Source organism: Mandrillus leucophaeus, unplaced genomic scaffold, assembly GCF_000951045.1.
Source record: "Mandrillus leucophaeus isolate KB7577 unplaced genomic scaffold, Mleu.le_1.0 Scaffold203, whole genome shotgun sequence".
In the NCBI taxonomy this organism is placed as follows: Eukaryota; Metazoa; Chordata; class Mammalia; order Primates; family Cercopithecidae; genus Mandrillus; species Mandrillus leucophaeus.
This window is the reverse complement of record NW_012102066.1, coordinates 3,337,114-3,361,067: the sequence shown is the minus strand read 5'-3', so window position 1 is coordinate 3,361,067 and position 23,954 is coordinate 3,337,114. Positions and strand designations below refer to the sequence as shown.

Genomic DNA, 23,954 nt, shown 5'->3' with positions numbered 1-23,954 from the left:
GCTAATTTTTTGTATTTTTAGTAGAGACAGGGTTTCACCATGTTGGCCAGGATGGTCTTGATCTCCTGACCTCGTGATCCACCTGCCTCGGCCTCCCAGAGTGCTGAGGTTACAGGCGTGAGCCACCGTGCCTAGCCACAAATGAATTTTTTTTATTAAAAAATTATTCAATGCCTACTGTGAGTCAGACATACTGAGTAAAACAGAGTATAAACAAATAAGATGCTAACAGTAGCTACAAAAGAAATACTCAGAGTGAATGGTAGAGAATAAAGGTAGGTATATGTGTGCTTACATGTACTTGTATGTGTATGCAGTTTCAATAACATTTGAGCTGATACATAAAGGATGAGAAGGAGCCAGCTTTCCAAAAACCTGGAGGAACAACATTTTATGCAAAAGACACATCTGGGCTAAGGCTTTAAGGCAAGACATGGCCAGTTGGAAGGTTAGAAGGCAATCAATGTGGCTGAGGACATACATTATTCTGTGAAGAGAGATCTGTACTTTGTAGAGGAAAATAAGTTAGAAAAAATACCAATGACATTCTTCACAGAAATAGAAAAAATAATCATAAAATGTATGTGGAACCACAAAAGACTCAGAACAGCCAAGCCATCCTGAGCAAAAAGAACAGAATTGGAAGGATCACATTACCTGACTTCAAATTATACTACAAAGCTATAGTAACTAAAACAGCACAGTACTGTCATAAAAACAGACTCATAGAACAATGGAACAGAAGAGAAAACCTAGAAAAAATCCATACATCTACATTGAAGTCATTTTTGACAAAGGTACAAAAAAAAAAATACATTGGGGAAAGGACAGTCGCTTTGATAAATTGTGCTGGGAAAATTGGATGTCCTTATACAGAAGAATGAAAGTAGATCCTTATTTCTCACCGTTTGCAAAAGTCAAATCAAAATGGATTAAAGACTCAAATCTAAGACCTAAAACTATGAAATTAATTTTAAAAACACTGAGGAAACTTTCCAGGACACTGGACTGAACAAAGATTTCTTTAGTAATACCCCACAAGCACAAGTAACCAAAGCAAAAATGGACAAATAAGATCACATCATGTTAAAAATCTTCTGCACTGCAAAGAAAACAAAGCCAAGACACAACTCACAGAATGGGAGAAAATTTCTGCAAAGTACCCATCTGACGAGAGATTAACAACCAGAATATTTAAGGAGCTCAAATAACTCTATAGAAAAAAATCTAATAATCTGATTTTAAAAATGGACAAAAGATCTGAATAGACATTTCTCAAAAGAAGACATACAAATGGCAAACAGGTATATGAAAAGGTGCTCAACATCACTGATCAGAGAAATGCAAATCAAAACTACAATGAGATATCATCTCACCCTAGTTAAAGTGGCTTTTATCCAAAAGACAGGCAATAACAAATGCTTACAGGGATGTGGAGAAAAAGGGAACCCATGTACATTATTGATGAGAACATCAATTAGTACAACCACTATACAGAATAGTATGGACATTCCTCAAAAAATAATAGAAATACCATTGATCTAGCAATCCCACTCCCAGGCATATAGTCAAAAGAAAGGAAATCAAGATATTGAAAAGTTGTCTGCACTCCCATGTCTACTGCAACACTATTCACAATGGCCAAGATTTGGAAGCAGCCTAAGTGTCCATCAACAGATGAATGGATAAAGAAAATGTGGTGCATGTTCACAATGGAGTACGACTCAGCCATACAAAAGCATGAGATCCTACCATTTGCAACAACGTGAATGGAGCTGGAGGTCATTATGTGAAGTTAAATAAGCCAGGCACAGAAAGACAAACTTCACCTGTTCTCATTTATTTGTAGGAGCTAAAAATCAAAACAATGTAACTCATGGGGATAGTGTATAGAAGGATGGTTACCAGAGGCTGGGAAGTGTAGTGACTGAGTCTAGGGGAAGTGGGAATAATTAATGGGTACAAAAAATAGAATGAATAAAAGAGTATTTGATAGCACAACAGGGTGACTACAGTCAATAATAATTTAATTGTGCATTTAAAAATCACTAAAACAATGTGATTGGATTGTTTGTAACACAAATTATAAATGCTTGAAGTGATGGATACCCCATTTACCCTGATGTGATTATTCCTTGTATGCCTGTATCAAAATCTCATGTCCCCCATAAATACATACACCTACTACATAACCACAAAATTAAAAATTGAAAAAGAAGTTAGAACAAAAAAATCTGAAATCCAGTTAGCAAAGAACAACAGGATACTACATTGCATACCTGAAAACCCCATGTCTCTGCATTCCAATATTGTTATTCCCACCTTCCTGGATGAGAAAGCACATTAGCAGGTCTATTACCTCTAAGTATACACAGGAGAATAAAAATCAATTACCTGATAGAAGTATTAGAGACTATTTTGTCAAAGCAAGTTTCTAAAGCCACCCTTTTAGTAACTCAGTGTTCTTTGTAATAGAAAGCTAGCCATATTTATCAGAACCTCAACTTCTAGTTTTCCTCCCATATATGGGCAGTACATTTGGTCATGCTGCAGCCAAAGTGACAGTTGTATATAACTGAAAACATAAGTGCCAACTGAGATCATGATACTTAAGTCACCTGTGATATGGACCTTTCTAAGACCCTCTCTAGTTCTTTTCTTTCCACACAAAATAAGCTCATCCTGTAATGCTAGATGCTGTCAAATATGTAAAAGACAACATAATTACTTGTGATCTTCTTGTTGAAGAAAGAAAAGCCATCCCTGAAATCCTGCAATAGACTGAGGGGAAGAATGAACACATTAATTCAGAGAACTTTTGTGATTTTTATCAGATAACATTTATGTAGTCTAGCAGACAGCAGGAGTGCACTTTCCGTCTTCCTCACATCTTCCAGCTCATGTCCTGGATCTGTGTCTGGGGTCTTCCCCACTCTCCACTCCACCCAGGAGGCAACCCTAAAGTATGGGAAGTGCTGAGGGATTAACAGCACTTTCCCACAGCAACACTCAAAACTGTGGCTCCAGGGAAGGTAGTACACAAATATCCCAGCTCCCTCGCCCCTCAGATGGATAAATCCATCACGTGTATTTAGCATCACTGCCCTGAGTTTCCTGCAGGATTAAGCTTTAGGCCCTCACTATGGCAGACGGCTTAATAATGCATCCTATATTGGCTGCCTTCCCTTCCCTGTACCATCACCTCCCTTTCCTACCGGTGATATCTATGATTCCTAAAACAGACCGTTGCACCTGAATCCTTATCTCAGGATCTGCTTCTGGGAAATGCAAATAAATATATGCAAAATTAAAACAGAATTTAAGCACCACCGCTTGATGCTATAAAAGGAAGGGGTTAATGACAAAAAATTTATATTCAGTGTTAAAGGGGACTTCATTCCCTCTCTCACATTTTTACACAGAAGGACGTCCACCTAGATTAATGCCCAGTTGTTTCTCCCTCATGGAGGTGAAATCTATTGCTGCATGTTTCTTCACTGAGTGCTGGGGAAAACTATCAAAGAGCTGCAGAAACAAGATTCATTCTTTCTTTCCTCTCTACGCCAGACCAGTAGGAGTGATAAGTCTGGAGAATTTGGGCTGCCCTATGGACCCAAACTTTCCGATACGTGGGTAGCTTCAAATCCAAACCAGGGATTGGAGGTGGGCACATGGAGTGTTAGAAACTCTTCGGTTGTGTGTATATCTAAAGTCACATTCTTCCATTGACTTTGTGAATGTTAAAGCTGGCATTTTACAATCTATTCATTCACATTCTGTCTTTTTCTTAGTTAATTATGAACTTGCCAATATCAAGCTTGTACAGTAGACATCTTTGTGATTGTTTTAATTTGTGGTGGAAAAATTAAGTGAGAGTACAGAGATTAATGATAATATAAACCAATAAAACTTTTAAGTCATATATAGGACACATAAGTTTAGAACCTTTGTTTTTCCTTTTCTGAAAGCTTTAAGTATACCTGAATACATCTTCCCTTGCTCAGGCCTGCTGAGAGGCTCTGCTATTTCCTACCTTCTCACCAGCTCCTCTATGAACCCACTGGCCTTTCTCGCTGTACAGCTGCTTCCAGTCACTCTCTGATATCTCAGCAAATTCAGATTAATTAACTTATTACTTCTGTTGCCCCACTGGTCTTCATGCAGGGATGTGATATTGAAGCACATGACAAGTTGGTGGCTTCAGCTGTGGTTTCTCCTGTCTATAGAAACTCTCCAGCAGATGGCAATTTTCCACCTTCCTGTAAAAAACCAGAATCCTCTCACCTGACAGAAATCTTTCTCTCCAGATGCTGCAAAGCCAGCACAGATCATCTTCTCTGTGATCCCTCCTGGATGGGCCGAATAGTAAGTGTGTTCACAGACCTCTCTTTCTAACACATGGACTTGAATCTGCTGTAGGCGACTTGCTAAGCCACCATCTATTGAAGAAACATTCAGAGAGAGCTCAATGATGAAGTAAGCAGCAAGTGATATTAGAAATGTATTTAAGTTCCGACTTAGCTCTGTACCAACATAGCTGAAGTCATTCAGTTTGGCCTGAGCTGATGTAGAATATTGAAGTTAAAAAATACAAGTGTTTCATGTGACATGTCTTCATGTCCCAATTTGGCATTTTTGTAAAGAGAGGCCACTGGCAGAAGAATAAAACCAGAAACACTTTTTTCCTAGCTTATTTTCAATTTAAACATTAGCGTATCAAATATTTCTGCATAAGAATTCAGGAAGAAAAATTCAGCATGATATGAATTGGTGTCATATATGACTTATACAATTACAAATATATATGGTTATATATTTATATATATAAATATATAATTGCTTACAAATAATATGCTTATATGATTTCCAAATATAAATAAAAATCATAATCCTGTTTTTCATCTACTGTCATTGAAGCCTAATCGCACCTCCAATTAAAGAAAACACAAATAATTTATTTTCATATTTGATCCTTAGGCAGGCCTATGTTAACATGTATTTTGCATGACTCATCCTATCATTTTAGATTTATGACCAATTTTTTTAAGTTTAATATTTTATAGCCCTATACCTTTTGGGGCAATATTAATAGCATAGATGTTACATTTATATAGTATCTTAATATTTATAAAGAGTTTTATTCCAACTTAATACAACAACATTTTTCATATGTGAGATCAGATTAATCACACTGATCTCACATATGAAAAATCACATATGAAAAAGCCAGACCTCTGAAAATTTGATCTCACAGCTCTTACGGGACAGAACTGGAATCAAGCCTAAGTTCAACTCTGAATCTTGCATTCTTCTTAATATACTAAAACTCCTCTTCTCGGGGACCATCTCCCTTAGTGTTACTGACCATATCCCAGGAATCAAGATTCATTTCCTCTCCTAGTTGGAAAGAATGAATTCACCTTTTGTAAAGCTAACTACCTCTCAGTTGCCTGGTAGTCATGGAATTGGCAAAGGTCAAAGGTATTAGAGAGCAGGCACATTTATTCAAGGGCTTTGAAACTGGTAAGCCAAGGAATATTTACTGAATGCCATGTAGGCTTCTAGCCTTGGGGAGAGAGTGCTCAATGACAGATCTGCCTCCAAGAGGTTCTCAGTCTAGTGGGTGAGATGTAGAAGATGACTGCATGAAATCATGCCAAATACATTAACGTGCAGTGAGAGGATAAAACCAGGTAGTGCGGAATGTGACCGGAAGCCTGTCCTGTGGCAGCAATGTGGGCCAAGAAAGGAAGTGATATTTTGGTTGAAAATGCAATAATGAGCAGGCAGATGTGACAAGATTGTAATAAGAGTGCTCCAAGTAGAAGGAGACAAAATGAGGAACTTCAGAAAGCAGAGCAAGCTTGGTGTTTAAGCGAAAGGAGAAAGGCCACGGTATCTGAAGGTTAACCACAAGAAAAAAAGTGGGAAATTTTGTGGAAGAGGTAAGTGGAGAGGCCCAATAACACAGAGCTTTCCAAGCTAGGCTAAGGAGTTCAGATTTGATTGTATGTGTAATGAGAAGCCATTAAGGAATGATTATAAGCTGAGCCACACCGATCTTAAATCCTCACTTTGATATTTATTAGTTATGGGATCTTAGCAAGTTACTTAAATCTTCGGGTTGCAACCTCCTTATTTGTAAAACGAGGATGGTAAAAGCTCCTCATGTGTTGGGTGTGAAGGTTTTTATGAAAGTGCAATTTGGCTTCAGGTAGCACAGTAAGCAGTGAATATCCACACTGTAAGCAGTCAAATATAAATTCCCTTCTCCTTCAAGCTCACAGATTCCAAATAAATGACATACAGAAAGGAAATATACAAAGAAAATGATCTTATGGTATAAGAAGCACAAAACAAATATCAACCCATTCCAATCTTTCACTGTGTTACTAAGCCTTTAAGAGTTCTATACCGTAGCCAGGGGTGAGCACATGACAGCCAGTGGATGAATTCTGTGCCACCCCCAAACATGGGCACAATCCATGAGATAAGAATGGTTTGTACATTTTTAGGTGGTTAAAAAAAATCCAAAGAACAGTATTTCATGACACATATACATTAAATGAAATATAAATTTTATAAATTAAGTTCTGTTGGAACCCATTCTGTTACATACTGCCAATGGCTGCTTTATGCTATAACGGTAGACTTGAATAGTTGTGATAGAGACCAGATGACCTGCAAAGCCTGAAAGGATTATTATCTGGCCCATTACAGTAAAGATTTGTTGACTGCTAATCTAGCCTATTTATAATCTAAGTTGCTCTGAAGGAAAAGTTTTATAATAGCTAATTCTCTATTTACTTGCTGATCTATTACAGCTAAATAAAACATGGTGTCTATCTTTTAGAAAGAAGAGGGGCTGAAGCGGATGCTGCTTGATATCATTTACACGACCTATTTTCAAAAATAACAACTGGCATTAATGTTTAAGAAACAAAAAATGCTTACCTCCACTGATGCTTCCCCATCCGGTCACAGCACAGATCTCTGAGGAAAACGGAGGCTCTGTGCTGTGTGGGAGACATACCGGCCTCACTGCCGAGCTGTACTCCAGAGGAGAGCTTAGTTGTATTAGGGCAATGTCAGAGTCATAACTAAGTGTGTTAAAGTCTTCATGCGCCATTATGTGTTTGGCCCTTCTCACCTGTATCAGTGGCAAGTAAGCAAATTACAAGGTAAGAAAGTCAAAGAATCCAGCTACTTCCTTATTGATGGTCTAAAATAATCCTAAATCTCTGCACTTACATACCTAAGCAATGAAGAAGACTTTGTATTAAATATAAAAGAGCCATCTTGGTTTATAATTTGCAGGAGGCTGTGAACCACCTTCTGGATAAAGGTGGTGCTGGAGAAACAAAGCTTTGAAAACCTGTGTCCTTGGGCCTAAATTTGCAATTCCGACCTACTTCGTATAATTCTCAAGTGAAAATGTAATTTCAAATTACATTTTTAAATGTAGGTATAAATGATAAGTATAAAAGGGCCCTAGGAGATTAATAACCAATTACATATTTTAGCTAAAGGTATTCCTTGACATGTGACAACATTTACAGTACAGGCAGAATGACCTGTAAAAACATTTTTTCACCTGCTCTGTTGATTCCTTCAGGTTTCTGTCATGGTCCCCAGCAATAATGGTCCAGGAGAGTGGATTATTCTTCCTGGAGACAGAAGAACAGTGAAAGTTTGACATGAAAACAAGTTTGTAACAGTTCGTTCTCACACTGCTATAAAAGACTACCTGAGACTATAGTCTTTTGAAGACTTTCTGAAGAAAAGAGGTTTATGAAGAAAAGAGGTTTAATTGACTTACAGTTCTGCATGTCTGGGGAGGCCTCAGGAAACTTAACAATCATGGCGGAAGGCAAAGGGGAGATAAGCTCATCTTATCACGGCAAAGCAGAAGAGAGAGAGCAAAGGAAGCCACATGCTTTTAAACCATCAGATCTTGTGAGAACTCACTATCAGGAGAACAGCATGAGGGAAACCGTCCTGCCATCATCTGGCCCTACTAACACGCACTGCTCAGTTCAGCGAGGCAACAGTCCCCTGTCCGATTGCCTCTGTGATCTCCCTTCCGGGGAAGCCATATCATGCCTTCTGATCTATGTGAAGAAGAGCTCTTGATCATGTATCCTGTCCCTTTCTTTTGACCATAAAGTGTCATTGGAAACCTTGCTAAATATTACCAAAGCCTTTTTTAGGTCGAGGAGGAAAAATGAAAATAATTAAAGCTTTATTTCACGATGATGTTAAGAATATGTTTAAAAAATTAACCTGTGACAAGGTAGCTTTTGGTCTATATTTCACTGTTCCATATTGCCAAATTATGATCTCACTGGATCGTATCTCAGATTTCCATCTTCTGTTAAATCAGAGTTATGAAACTAAAGTTCAAAGGAATTATCAGTTTGAAAATTGGCAAAATTCAACTATTGCGTTAGAAATCAGAATGCTGATTACTTTTAGGGGAATGATGACTGGAAGACGCACAAGGGCGACTGCTGGGTACTAGTTAATGAAGTATTTTGTTTCTTGATCTGGGTGTTGGTTACAAGGGTGTTCATTGTGTGAAAAGTTCTGCATACTTCTGATATACCTCAAAATGATGTTAAGAAGTTTGAATCAATATCCATTAACTTACCATATCAAAATCTCCAGCTTAAAAAGTATCTGAGGAAAGAGTCCCTCTACTGGAACCAATATACTGTCACTTCTACTTGGAGACTAATTCTTCCATTTTTTTTTTTTTAACACTGTTTCTTCAGGAAAAGTAAAGTTACTGAAATTATTTTCAATATACCTTATTCAAAGGTAGAGATTCTTAATGCATGTAGGCGTCTTCTCCCCAGTCATAACCATGCTCATTTCAATTCCTTGCATAATGGGTTTGACTTGCTCATGTGTTTCAATATGCCTTTATTAAGGGAGCTAACTCAAGTGAAGTACTTCGCAAGTACCTGGTAGATGGTAATGACTCCATAATGGTAGCCATTATCATTCTTATTATCTGCCATGCATGCTAATGAAAGGATTAAACTTTTTCAAAGTCACCCTCTAAATAAGTACTTAGTAGTGAAGAAACTTCTTAAATCTACTCCATATCTTTATATAGAATAGAGTGTATACAATACAATAAAGTAATAAAAATGATGGTAGAGTTGATAATGTATACCACAGTTTCTTTTGATGTTTTGCCTGTACAGTCATCAAATATCCTTCAGTTTAATGGAGAACACTGTAAAAAAAACACGACAAAGCCACATACACTTTATGATACCACAAAGCTTGAGATTTTTCCAATAGTGGGAAAATAGCTCAAGGTATCAATTGATGGATTTCTTCACCTTTTCTTCCCCATCTCCCATATAAAATTTCATTTCTTATAGTCTTAGGATCTTATCCCCAACCCAACAATGGAGCATGTGTCACTTACTGCTATGGAAGAAGAGAGAGCCACCTGACTTGCACAGAAAGTAAGTCACTGAAGTTTCAGTAGCTGATTTAAATTTTAGACAAAAGATTCACATATATAATTGCAAAGTGAGCTTGGTCTCCAAAAGTAAGTTAAAAGTCCCAGTGAGCACAAAATCCTGTGTGGAATTAACAAGATGAGAACACCAAATTTTCCTAAGTGTGGAACACCACCATCAGGAAATGCTCGGGCCTCGCACCAGACTTAAAGAATCAGAAGCTCTCCAGGTGATTCTGGAGATGTTGAAGTTTGAGAATTAATACTAGGGTCAACCAGTGCCAGGGAAGCTAAAAGGCAGGGCATGTGTAGGACATAGGGTTTTTGTTACACCAGCATATTAGTACACTCCTGGTGTAAAGATCCACAGACTTCAAGGATTAGATTTAAAAAGACATTTCACTGGTCAAATAATTTAGGCAACTGTGAACTATTAAAAAATATGGCACACAGACATTTACCATACCACTATAAATGTAAGATATAATGTTATGTGCAAAAAATGTGATATACACAAATACTATAAAATATATACATGTATGTTTAAATATTAGTAGAAAATCAGACAATTGAAACATTCTTAACATTGATGACATCTAGAGAAAAAGAGTATGTTAGATAAATGGAGAGGGTAGTTTAAGCTCTTACTTGATAATCTTCTCTAACTGCCTTTTTCCCCAAAAACATTACTATTATAATACATATTTTTAAAGAAATTAAGAAGTCACAAATGAAATTAAATACAAATTCTTTTGTGGCTAACAAGTGGCTCACAAACATTTACAGCTGTTGATTAATTTCAATTGATTCATCACATGGAATATCTATCTTGGGAAGAATAGGTTTGTTACATTCTCTATCTTGCTGCAAGGCGACATGGCTCATCACATAAATTTCAGAATAGACCATGTAATTTGAAAAGGGAATCTACCAAAACTTTTTCTGTGTCTCTGTACTCAATACTAATATTTTATTTTCTAATACATTAACAAATTAATCAGCTACTCTTGAAGCATCTTTTCCATGGTACATTCAATGCACTTTGATAGAATTCTTAAAAAATAAATAGGTTTTTGTAAGGGAGAGAAGGCCTAGACAAAAGCAGGTGGTACTGAATTAGAGTTGAAAATATTGTATGAACCCATGTTTAGCTTGATAATACATACAGATAGATATATTTATAACATGGGTTAGTATACATACCTATATTTTCTAGCTCTATCAGCTGAGAGGGCCTAGAACCAACAATGTGCTACTAGCAACTGGTATGCCCAGCATCAGATCATGATTTGTCATACCATTTTCCAATAAAATGAACCAGGGCCCCTTGGAGAAATGGCTGGTGCAGGAACTGAGAAGGAAATACACACGACAGACCTGGAGTATCTTGCAGTGTTACAAAATAAGAGGGAGTATCAAAGAGACAGAAGCCAAAGGCTGGTCTCTACCTCTGAAAGAGCTCACAACGGCCAAAGCTGGAATAATTTGAACGTGGGCTACCTTTACTGACTTGTTTCCCAAGAGTAAGTATGGAAAGGGGGAAAAATGTAACTTTACATTAGAGAAACCTGGTAAACACTACCTCAGCCAGATGGTCAAGGTTAACATCAGTGATAAGTCATGTTGACTGTATGTACCCTTGATATATGATAAGAATAGTATGCTACTTCTGTGGTCTTCCTCCCCCAAATCCATAACCCTAGTAACACCTTGACAAAAATGTCAAACTAAACTGAGGGACGTTCTACAAAAAAAAAAAAACAGACGAGATCTCCTCAAAATGACCAAGGAAAGTCTTAGAAGTTTACAGCCAAGAACAGCCTGAGGAGACTTGACAACTAAACATAATGAGCTGTCCTGAAGCAGCAACTACAATGACCTTGAGACAGGAACAAGCTCAGCATATCTGAGCAACAGAAAGGCCCATGAGGCTGGCCTACTAGGAGCAAGCAGGGAACTGATCAAGAAGGGGTCAGGGAAGCGGGACATAGTGGGTAACACCTGTAATCCCAGCACTTTGGGAGGCCAAAGTGGGAGGATTACTTGATCCCAAGAGTTCAAGACCAGTCTGTGCAACACAGCAAGACCCCATGTCTACAAAAAAGCCCAAAACAACAACAACAGCAATAAAAACAAACAAACAAACAAAAATCGGGCATGGTGGCATGTGTCTGTAGTCCCAGCTGCTCAGAAGGCTGAGGTGGGAGGATCCCTTGAACCCAAGAGGTAAGACTAGAGGGAGCTATGATCATGCTACTACACTCTAGTCTGTGAGAGAGAGAGACCTGTTCTCAAAAAAAATATGGGGTCAGGGAGGCAGGGAGTGGTTCTTGACCCTCTGCACAGTAGAGTCATTTGGGAAGCTTTTCAAAAATACCAATGCCCAGAACAAGGGATGGCTTTAACTAGTCTGGATCGAAAACAAATTACAGTTATACACAGTCACATGGCTTAATCTATACAAGGTATTATGGAGACAAAGTAAGACACAAGAATATAAACGGCAGTTCTGTTACCTAAAGATCAAAACCAAGAAAAACCAAATGACATACTGTTTTAGGGGTACATATATATTGAAATCCCCCAAAAGCGAAGCTATGAATACAGCATTTAAGAAATTTAGCATAGCATTTTTTTCTCTTTTGATTTTTTTAAAATTTTAAGTTCTGGGATATATGTGCAGAATCTGCAGGTTTGTTATATAGGCATACATGTGCCACGGTGGTTTGCTGCACTTATCAACCCATCTTCTAGGTTTTAAGCCCCACATGCATTAGGTATTTGTCCTAATGCTCTCCTTCCCCTTGTCTCCCACCCCCTGTATTTTTCCCGTCCCTGTGTCCATGTGTTCTCATTGTTCAACTCCCACTTTTGAGTGAGAACAAGCATTGTTTGGTTTTCTGTTCCTGCGTTAGTTTGCTAAGAATGATGGCTTCCAGCTTTATCCATGTCCCTGCAAAGGAGATGATCTCATTCTTTTTCTTGGCTGCATAGTATTCCATGGTATGTATGAGCCACATTTTCTTTAACCAGTGCATCATTGATGGGAATTTTGGTTGGTTCCAAGTCTTTGCTATTGTGAATAGTGCTGCAATAAACATATGTATGTGTCTTTATAGTAGAATGATTTATAATCCTTTGGGTATATATCCAGTAATGGGACTGCTAGGTCAAATGGTATTTCTGGTTCTAGATCCTTGAGGAATCGCCACACTGTCTTCCACAATGGTTGAACTAATTTACACTCCCACCAACAGTGTAAAAGCATTCCTATTTCTTCACATTCTCTCCAGCATCTGTTGTTTCCTGACTTTTTAATAATTGTTATTCTGATGAGTGTGAGATGGTGTCTCATTGCGGTTTTGATTTGCATTTCTCTAATGACCTGTGATATTGAGCTTTTTTTCATATATTTGTTGGCCACATAAATGTCTTTTAAGAATTGTCTGTTCATATCCTTTGCCCACTTTTTGATAGGGTTGTTAGTTTTTTTCCTTGTAAATTTAGCATAGTATTTCTTGAGAGGGATTCTAAGGGGTCTTGAAAGGTAAGTATAAAGATTCTTCCTAAACTGGATGCTGGCAATACAAATGTTCATTTAACATTAATATCTATTCTTTAAACTACAAATATATTATGTATATTATTTCATACAATGGAAGACTTCACAATTTAAGAACATTTAAAAATTAACCAAAATTTTAGTTCCCCAATAGTGCAATAATCAAGGTGGTAGGTTATTCTATTGTGCTGTCCACTGACATGATCCATATTTGCAAAGGAACAATCCTAAACCAATCCAGTGGAAGGTGGCTTGTGTGGTAAGGCATCTGGAATTACTAACAACCAACAGTGGAACCATGAGCACTTAGCTTAATGATTAAGCTAAATGGGAATGTGAGAGGAGCCTTCAAATATAGAAAGAACTATCACGTGAAAGAAGAACCCAACTTAGTTTTGAAACTATAGTACATTTAGACCAATGGATTTCTGCAATCGGGAAGCAGACTTCTGCTCTACATAATAAGAGATCTCTTTAAATGGGATGAGCAGTCAAGATTTGATCAACTTTTCCTTCACTGACATTGTTTAAATATAAGCTAGATGGCTATGCAGAAGAAACACTAAAAGAAGATTTTCGTTTTAGAATTAGTTTGGATGATCTTAGTAGTCAGCCTTGTGTCCGAGGCATTACTTATAAAGGCATGTGCTAAATACATTGGTAAAATACCAGTTTTACTCACGATTGCACACAGTGGGCTGCGGTCAGAATCCACATTGGGTTGATGATGGCACCACCACATTGGTAATCGCCTAGAAACCTCAGACCCACCTGCCATGGCCAACAGTGGGGGCAGGCTTCTTCCCCTCCTGCGATTCTTCTGGAAAGCCACTGGGGACTAAATGGAGGGATGCCACAGACATCTACAGTAAAGAAGATGAAATCAGTGACCCATAAGGTTGCAGTAATTTAGAACACATTTCTCCAATAGCTTGCCATAGTTAACAGTAGTGAGTCTCAAACATCAGATAGGCTTAATAATAATATTGACTCCCGAAACTCACCTCTGAAAAATCTGAATTTTTTTTTTTTTTTTTTTGAGACGGAGTCTTACTGTGTCACCCAGGCTGGAGTACAGTGGTCGGATCTCAGCTCACTGCAAGCTCCGCCTCCCGGGTTTACACCATTCTCCTGCCTCAGCCTCCCGAGTAGCTGAGACTACAGGCGCCCACCACCTCGTCCGGCTAGTTTTTTGTATGAAAAGTCTGATTTTAAGAAGCCTGCCCAGGTGACTATGCTAGGCAGCCAGAATTTTAGGGACTGGCCCCCAGAATTTTATTTATTCATTTAGCAAAATTTATTTAGTGCTTGCCATTTGCTAGGCACTGTTCTAGACATTGGTGATATATTATTGGTGGAATAGAACAGATGATACAAATACTGGCCCTCATGGAACTTACATTCTAGTAGGAAAGTTTCAAGTTTGTTAGGAGAGTACATAAGGTTCTTCATTATATCTTCTTGTTTTAGTTCTCATTCTCACAGTATGAATACATGTACTAATCCTCAAACATATCAAATTTGCTCAGGCATCTAAATGCTGTTCTCTTATCAGGAGTTGGTGAGACCCATAGCCCAAGTGCTAACCTCCAGGAAGCCTTCTCCAACCCTCCAGCAAGAGGCAGATATTTTCTTCTCTGATAGCTCCTTATGCAACTTTCTATTCCAGTCCGTCAACTTAAACATATTCAATACATGCGTGTGGAATAATGAAGGATCATAGTATTTACCCAGATGCCTTAGAGCATAAGAAAATTAAAAGATGCCAGTGTGAATTTAAAATAAAAAAAAACCTTTGTTTTCTCCCTTTGCCCCACACTGACTATAGGAGTCATTTTAGATATTAAGTTTGTAGAGGAATAGACAAGGACAAAACATTGCTTTATACCCTTTTCTTCCTAACCTAAAGCTTATTTGTTCTTCCCTCTACTTATAAGTCTAACGATAAATCCAAATAGGACTCTGGACGTTTTATGAACCTAAATACAAGACTCATTCTTCTTCACTGTGGAGTTATAGCAAATATAAGATAAGGACTTTCAAAAGAGACATCTAGTTAATGAAGAAAAAAGATTAAACAATAATAACGTGTCGTCAACTCACCATGCAGAATAGCTTTTATAGTAGATACAGGATTGTTTTGGGGAGGTAACGTTGGTTCAATTTTGTTTAAAGACTCTGTAGAAGAAAACAAAATTTTAATTGAAAGTAATTAGAGAAGTTGCACTAACTGACCCCACTTGCTTACCTTGGTAAATCATAAAACTACTCTACTGTAGATCTCACTAACACAACCAGTCATACACTAGATGCCAGATCCCAGAAATGTGATTTCTTGTATATCTCTTAATATCCCTGTTGCATCTGGCTCTTTTAAGTACTTCTTCCTTCCTTGGTTTCTTGATGTTAATCTCAAGGTTTTCCTTATATATTGATGGCTGTCTGTTTCCAATATGTCTTTTTTTCAGGATCTCATTTTTTAGCCTGAAAATATATTGCCAAGGTAATTTTCATTACTCTGTTTTTATTCATCTACATGTAGATGACTTCCAAATTTCTCTCTTCAATCTAAATCTCTTTCCTGAATCCTAACCTAAGACTTTTAGATATCCCCACTTGGATTTCCCACAAGCTAATATCTACATGTCTTAAATTGAACCAAGTGATTTTAAGAGTCAATATAGTCTTGTTCTTACATTTCTCTATCATCTAGTGGCTTCTACCATTCACCTCACCATTCAAGCTAGGATCCTGAAAATCGTATTTGTGACGGTTAATACTGAGTATCAACTTGATTGGATTGAGGGATACAAAGTATTAATCCTGGGTGTGTCTGTGTGGGTGTTGCCAAAAGAATTTAACATTTGAGTCAGTGGGCTGGGGAAGGCAGATCCACCTTTAATCTGGTGGGCACAATCTAATCAGCTTCCAGCTAATATAAAGCAGGCAGAAAAACATGTAAAGAGAGATGGGCCTAGCCTCCCAGCCTACATCTTTCTTCCATGCTGGATGCTTCCAGCCCTAGAACATTGGACTACAAGTTCTTCAGTTTTGGGACTCGGACTGGCTCTCCTTACTCCTCAGCTTGCAGATAGCCTACTGTGGGACCTTGTGATCATGTAACTTAATACTTACACACACACACACACACACACACACACACACACACACACACGATCATGTAACTTACATGTGATCATGTAAGTTAATATTTAATAAATACACACACACATATATATTAAATATTTACTTACATGATGTAATATTTAATAAACACACACACACACACACACACATATATATATGTGTGTGTGTGTGTGTCTAAGAGAACGCTGACTAATACAATACTGGACTTGGCTTCCTTCATATATTCCATCCCTGCAAGGGTATATATAATTAAAAAAAAATAGAATAAATTATTTACAATGATTTTCTTAGTACTTTTCTTGCATATAAGTTCATTCATAATCTTCCAGATTACTCTGGAGTCAGAGAGACCAAGTTCTGACTCCATCTCTTGCCAGCTGTGCATCTTTGGGAACGTTACTTAACTTCTCAAAGCCTCAGTTCCCTCACTGGTGAGAGGAGAGCAATGCACATAGCTCCTATGTATGTAAGGAGGAATAAATGAGGTAATGCATGTGAAATGCTCAGTGAATACCTGCTACAGAGCAAATAATCAAATGTTAGCTAGCTATCCTATCACTCTGGCACTTATCATTTAATTCCTCATGTTCAACATGATCTCACTCCTGCCTTTCCTATTGTTCCCTCCAAAACTCAAAACATGTTGAGTTATTTGTAGTTTTCTTATATATTGTCCATTCTCTTTTGTTAGGGTTTTTGCATATGATATTCTTTTTGTCTGAGTAGCGTGTACTTTATCTTCCAGAATGCCAGGATACCTATTAATTCTTCAAAACCCCCTAACTTGGTAAAACAGAGCCAGTCAATCTCATTTCTGAATTACCTTCTTTAATCCTAATTATCTTCTTTCTGTGTGTGGCATGTGGAATCTTTATGTTCCAGTGGATGCCATTTCTTGAGCATTACCTGAGGTGCTTCCTAAAGCACAGATTCCTGGGCCCCATCCCAGATCTACAGAATCTAGGTCTCTGGGGGTGGATCCAGAAATCTGCATTTTTGTTATGCTTACTGAGGGAATTGCTATCCTACATTTAGGTAAACACAGCTAAATAATCTTCCCTGTAACCATTTTCATAAGCAAAACTCCACAAGTGTTTATACTCACCTGAGGGCAAAACGGTAAATCTAGCCTTGAAGCCTTGCAAACGATTTTTACCATCACTTTTAAAGTAAATCACCATCATGTTACTAGCACTGAATATTGAAGTGATGGTCAACATTCCACAAAGTTTAGCTGAAAAATTTTAGGAAAGTTTGATTTACAGTTATAATTTAAAAAAAAAAAATCAGATTACCGAGTAAAATAATCACCCGATTTTCTCAACCACTTTAGTTTTCTCCAGCTTTTTTTTGCATTTGTATGCATACCCTTACATCTCATGTGAGAATTAAATGTCAGTTTCACAATAACAATGCACTGTAATTTCAATTACATAGAAAAAGCTCTAAAATAAGGACATTTGATTTCCAGTATGCACGGAAACTCAACTGGTTATTACTTTGTAGACAATAAGAAGAGGTGAGTTAAAAATAATAAGAAAAAAAAAAACACCCAAGTTGGTATATTCCTTTTTCCAAACAGGACATAAGCATACTTTATAAGAGAGGTAACACTTGAAGTCACTTTCATGGAAACCTCACACTATACAAGCACTGTTCTGCAGAATCATGGCATTGTGCTCTCACTAACATGCCCTTAATGTCTAAATAAATATTCCAAGCCAATCTATAATCCTGGCCTCTAACCCACACAAACATCTAGCTGAAGGACAGATACTAGGTCCTACAAAAGTGGTTAGAGGGCTGGACGTTAAATCTTCAAACTCAGTAAATTGTTAGGTCACAACTAAAAGTATATTTGAAGTTTTAAAAGTCTTAAAATTAATTGTTATACCTACATAGAAATTATAGGTTTTGGTTACTTTTCTTGGACACAAATATCAAAATATTAGCAACAGAAGGAATACAGAAAAAGGGAAGCTTTAAAATTTACCTTAAATAACTGCCAAAAATTTACTCACTGTTACCATTTTATCCTTTCTCTGGGGACTGCCTTTTCACTTTACATATAGTCTGAAACAATCTTTACATTTTGCACATTTCCATTGAAATGGAATGCAAATTAGTTGCTGGCTCATGGGTTTTAAAGCTAAAGTTGTATGGCATTCTGAGTTTCCAGAGCAAGAAATTCATATTCCCACTCTACCTATGGTATCCAAGGAAGTCAGTCCATGTTGCAACTACTCTGATTAGTCTAACACTTTCATATTTGAAGGGTGAAGGCTACCTACCGAACTTGTGCTTTTCTTCAGAATCACCATAAATCACAACAGCATCATAAATACAGTTTGGACTAAGTTTGACAGTAAAGTCCTCAAATGTCAACTGTACAAATGAAACATAACCAGGGAAATGGTCAGAGAAGAGAGAAGCTTCAAGGGTTTACCTCTGCGTATTTAAAGGCTCTTTGTCACATCCTCATATGCTTTCACACAGAAGTGTAAATAATTGCAGTCTCTTTGAAGGGCAATTTGGCAATGACTATCACGTTTAAATGTGCAAACCCTTTGACCCAGCAAGTCTACTTCTGGGAATTATACATATCCACATGTGTCCAAAGACACTGGCAGATATTCATGGCACCACGGCTGGTATGACCAAAGACTGGAAACTCAATAAACATCTGTTAATAGGGAACTAGTTTGATGTGTTCTGAAATATCATACAATATTTTATGCAGTTATTAAAAAGAGTTCTGTGGGCTCATCTGGAAAGATCTTTGAGATACTTTTCAGTGAACAAGGCATTGCCAAGTAACATAAGTACACACACACACACACACACACACACACACACAAGTAAATGCTCAAAATACCTCCCAAGGATACTAGTAAATCAGTGTTTTTCTCCAGGGGTAGAATGGGAATCTGATGAGGAGCCTTACTTTTCACTGTATATACTTTTAAACCACTGAAAGTTGTTAAAACCACACACAGAGATCTCTTTTCAGAGTTAAAAAATATATATATGGCAAAAAGAAGCTCCTAGTCATAATAGCAATTTAACAATCCAGATGAATTAAGTTCTGCCTAACTAAGGTAACTCTATCCTCTATGACGTAGAGTGATTCCTCAGTTGCCTACCTTTATAATGTGTTTCTCTGGAGCATGAATGAACTGATGACACCTTACGTTACTGGGATACAAATCAGGATACTTGGCAGAGTGATTTGTCCCTTCTACCAATATAGCCACACTTCCACAACCTGACCCTGTGGAAGCATTGGGGAAATTCAAAGTGAATGGCCAAAGGCATTTCCTCCTCCTCTTCCCCACCCACATCAAGGGAAAATGGCAGGGAATTAAATACCTGAAACACTCACCTGCTTCTGAGTTCTGTATGGCAGTAAAGGTAAGCTCAAAGCCATAGCCACCGTCTTCTGTATCAGAAACAAATGGAACCATGGTCTCACCGGTCTCTGTCAGCAATGGTGAGGGCAATATATTTCCACAGACCTTACCTTAAAAGAAGTGAAGGAAAGTGAAATAACGTGACTAAAGAGTGGTGGAAACGTATCCATGTTTGTTTTGTTTTCCATCATCTTCCATGAGATCTCTGGTCTAAACACACTAAACTATTTAATGGCCCTTTGATCATTCAACATTCCCTGCTTCAGTGACTTTGCTATTCCAGTTGCCTTCTCACCCCCCAGTCTCTCATGTCCAAATTCTACTCATTCTTCAGGGCCTAACTCAAAATTCAGCTCCCCGATAAACTCTACCAGACAACCACTCGAAATAAGAGCTACCTTTTTTGAATCAGCACAGCACATTCCCTGTTCTAATGGTATTTCCAACTTTGTGTTACATGTTTGATTACCTCAAACTACAACTTATTTGGGCAGAGAGTGCTTTTTCTCGAAAAATGTCCAGTACCTGGTATGGTATCTCACATACAGTTAATTTTTAACAAATGATTGGTTGAAAGAATAATTACTGTGTAAATAGCAGGCCTGGGCATGAAATAATTTAGACAATAAATATTATAACCCCTAGTACAGTACTTTGTCTATAGCTTCCTGTCAAATATATGTGAAGAGACATTTGTCCTAACCATTGACCTTATAGAGATCTAGAGATCCAGGTCTATACCAGCTCTAGAGAGCTTCTATCATGGTTAACACAGAGTATTTCAACCAAGTTAGATATATTGGTTATGTTTATGTAGCTTATAAGAGGTACTCAATAAAAGAAATTGAATGACATGAAATGATCATTTGTGTTATGAGAAGGAAATTATATCAAACAATGTAAAGTTCAAAGTGTATGTGTAAATAGATACACCTCTAAATGCTAATAGAGATTATCTCTAGGTGACAGGGTTATGAATGGTTTATATTTTTTTTCCTTTGGCTCATCTGTATTTATCAAATTTGGTAAACATATACCCACTTTTGTGATAAAAATAATAAAAAAAATTGCCTCAAAAGGAAGTTTTCTGACAACTGTGACATCAGTTGCATTCAACACTGTTACTGAACTTGAGAGAGAAATGTGGGATCTGGTTCCTAATTCAGAAAAACACTGAAGAGAATAGTCAGTGTGCTGACCACTGTCTCCACTCTTCCTATCCTCCCCTTAACCCTTCTAGAAGGGAACAGTGTGCAAGATGAGATCATTGCCCTTGGTACAATAAAAGAAATTTTATTTTTTATTTTTATTGTTTTAAGTAAAGTGAAAGAAAGTTTATTAGGAAAGTAAAGGATTAAATAATGGCTACTCCATAGGCAGAGCAGCCAGAAATTTTATTTTACATCCTTTAGTATCTCTTTGGTCTTTCAGATACTCTAAAATGATAAATAAAAACAAATGTAACATACTTACTAATAAGCACTCCATTGCTTGATTGTAAAGATACATAGTCATGATCACATCCAACTTGCTTTTCCATGTCTAAACTTGTAAATTTTATCAGGATTATTTTATCCTTTGGTACCATTATTTTCCAAACATATAAGCTGGGATAGGGGAAGGTGAAGAAAATATAACAAATGGCAGAATCAGATTTGATAAATAAAATCTAACACCCGTGCTTTATCTCACAACTCAACAACAATACAATTTTATAGAATACTAGAAGATAAAAGGCAATGGAACATTGTGAGAAAAATTTGTGCTCAAATTAATAACATTTATCTGACAAATAGATGAGTATTAATTGGAGAATGACCAGAAAACACCCCTTAAATTTCATTTAGTTATAAAATGCTAGAATTTTGATCTATAAATTGAAGAAACCTAAGATTCATCTGAGTTATTCACCTAATTAAAATTCATACTATTCATCCAGAGGTTGAATTATGATTCTCATGAATTATGAATTGACCATGCAGTGTTTGCTAACCTTAAACAGCCACATATTCCAAAGTCATCCTAAGTCACAGTCCCTGAGTTAAAATGTCATCTCTCTAACTCCCAGTAAGGTCAGCTGTGACTTTTCACTAACATTTTTAAAAGCATATCTAAACTTGAGAGAGTACGAAAATAATCCCTTACCTTTATTTTCATACATAAATTTATTATTCAAGAAAATAAATCCTAGAGGGCCATAAATCCTAGCTTCTTCCATGTCTCACCTTCACCTGAATGCAAAGCAATCTTACCTAGAATCTAACATGTTCGAATTAACTCTTTCCAAAATTCAGCAGTCTTTACCTTAGACCTGTTAACAGCCTCACTGCCTTTTACTAATAAGGACTTTAAGAATTAGTCAAGTCTTTTATGCCCAGGTTCCAAAAAGCAAACACTAATAATTTTTTTTTTTTTTTTTTTACCAGACATCTCCTTAACTGGAATCCCTCCCTTCCTCCCTCCCTCCCTTCCTTCCTCCCTTCCTCCCTTCCTTCCTTCCTCCCTTCCTTCGAGTCTCACTCTATTACTCAGGCTGGAATGCAGTGGTGCAATATCAGCTCACTGCAACCTACACCCCCCAGGTTCAAGCGATTCTTCTGCCTCAGCCTCCCAAGTAGCTGAGACTACAAGCATGCACCACCATGCCCAGCTAATTTATGTATTTTTAGTAGAGACACGGTTTCACCATGTTGGCCAGGCTGGTCCTGATCTCATGATCTGCCCACCTCGGCTTCCCAAAGTGTTGGGATTACAGGCCTGAGCCACCGTGCCCAGCCGGAAACTCTTTACTTTAGTGTTTTTCTATCCAAGTCCATCATCCTGAATATAGATGTAAAAATAAGCTGTCTAAAATATTGTAAAGCTCACTTGCCAAGCACTTCAATGGAAAAAAGCACTCCACATCCATCATCCTTTTTGAGATTCATTACATCTCTCTGAGGTAGGCAGGAGAGAAATTATCCCTCTGTTTCCAAATGGGAAACCTGGCATTGATAATAAAAGATTCATCACGTCTCTTGTATAAGTGGAACTGTTTAGGCTTTATGACTTCAAAGGCCGGTACTTTCTCAAATTGTTCCATCATCAAATTATTTTCGGCCTCAAAATCTCTAGCTCAAAGATGAAAAATAGGTTTCAAATCTATGCCAACTTTGATTTATTATTAGTGATTGCTGTTTTAAAAGGATTTTGAGGTCTGGTCAAGCTAAGTGAGAGAGGGGTCCCCAAACAAACCATTGATTTATTAATTCAAATAATCTATAGAGCATTAATTATGTGACAGGTACTGATCTAGGCTCTGAGAAATGCAATATCTCCCATGGGTATGAAAGGAAGGAGGGCAACCTGGGTGGTATCTGTCATTTCTGAGAATCTAGCTACCACCTACCAGAATACAGAGAGGCTTGGAGGGACTGTGTAACTCTCTCCTTCTTTATATTATCTCTGTCTGCCTTATGATTTCCTAGTTAGCTCCAGTTGGAATTTACAAAACCCTTTCAGTATCTAAGGCTACTCAGCATGCTGAAGAAGTCACTAACTGTGCAAATTGGCGCTATACCTCATTTCTAAAACACAATTTTTCCACATTTTCACATTCTAAAATTAGAATGCATCTTACAAAGGAGTCTCACGATTTCTGTAGACCTGAATTGAAAGAGTTCTTCCGGGCAGTATCTGTATACACTTCTGTCAGTCACATTGCACACTATCAACTTCACAGTGCCAAATTTTTCTGCTTGACATGCTTTGGCCTATACTTGGGGTGTGAATTTAGATGATAGATCTGCACGAGTATTAACCTGTGGTTCAAATTCTCAAAGAATTTTTTACCTCTCCCTACATCTAGTGCCAAGGTTGAGTCATGTAACTTTCCGTGTGGGTGGGTTTACACCTTGTTTAGCCTTACACTGAAGATAGTCTTGGGTGACTCAGCCTTATATGAACCTATCTTGGGAATTTTGTTTTCTCCTATTGAAGTTGTATTTTACAATGAATTTTTTGTCTTGATTTATTGAAATATAGTATAAATAGATGCTAATACTAATTGGATTTTACTGCTATTGAAAGTCTTATTAATCTCTGGTTGACTCCTTACTTTAGTCCCTATAAACTATTTAATATCTTAGCTATTTTATCTCTACTTCATCTTCTAAAGTTGAAGCAATTAAAATCTCGTGTGATAACTAAGACATCCAGTGTAAATTCCTTCAACTTTCCCATAGATTACCTTCTTTGTTGCTTTCCCAGAAAAGAAATTATTCTGCCCTCTTCTCAATGCCAAACCTTCTTTATTTGTTGTGTTCTCTGAAAGCTTACTTCACATTTCTATGTGTTTCCTATGACTCTTAACTCTCAC

General features: G+C 37.3%; 1 protein-coding gene across 1 annotated transcript in view; it reads right to left on the bottom strand.

The window, feature by feature from the left end:
• Window positions 1-23,954, bottom strand: part of OVCH1 (ovochymase 1) — an 85,656-nt gene that overhangs the window by 45,594 nt on the left and 16,108 nt on the right. Inside the window, 11 exon segments of the mRNA XM_011979579.1 lie at window positions 4,285-4,439; window positions 6,955-7,150; window positions 7,595-7,667; window positions 13,723-13,903; window positions 15,144-15,218; window positions 17,293-17,421; window positions 18,479-18,572; window positions 19,331-19,458; window positions 19,570-19,702; window positions 19,760-19,807; window positions 21,063-21,144. Of these exon segments, the coding sequence (XP_011834969.1) occupies window positions 4,285-4,439; window positions 6,955-7,150; window positions 7,595-7,667; window positions 13,723-13,903; window positions 15,144-15,218; window positions 17,293-17,421; window positions 18,479-18,572; window positions 19,331-19,458; window positions 19,570-19,702; window positions 19,760-19,807; window positions 21,063-21,144 (1,294 nt within the window).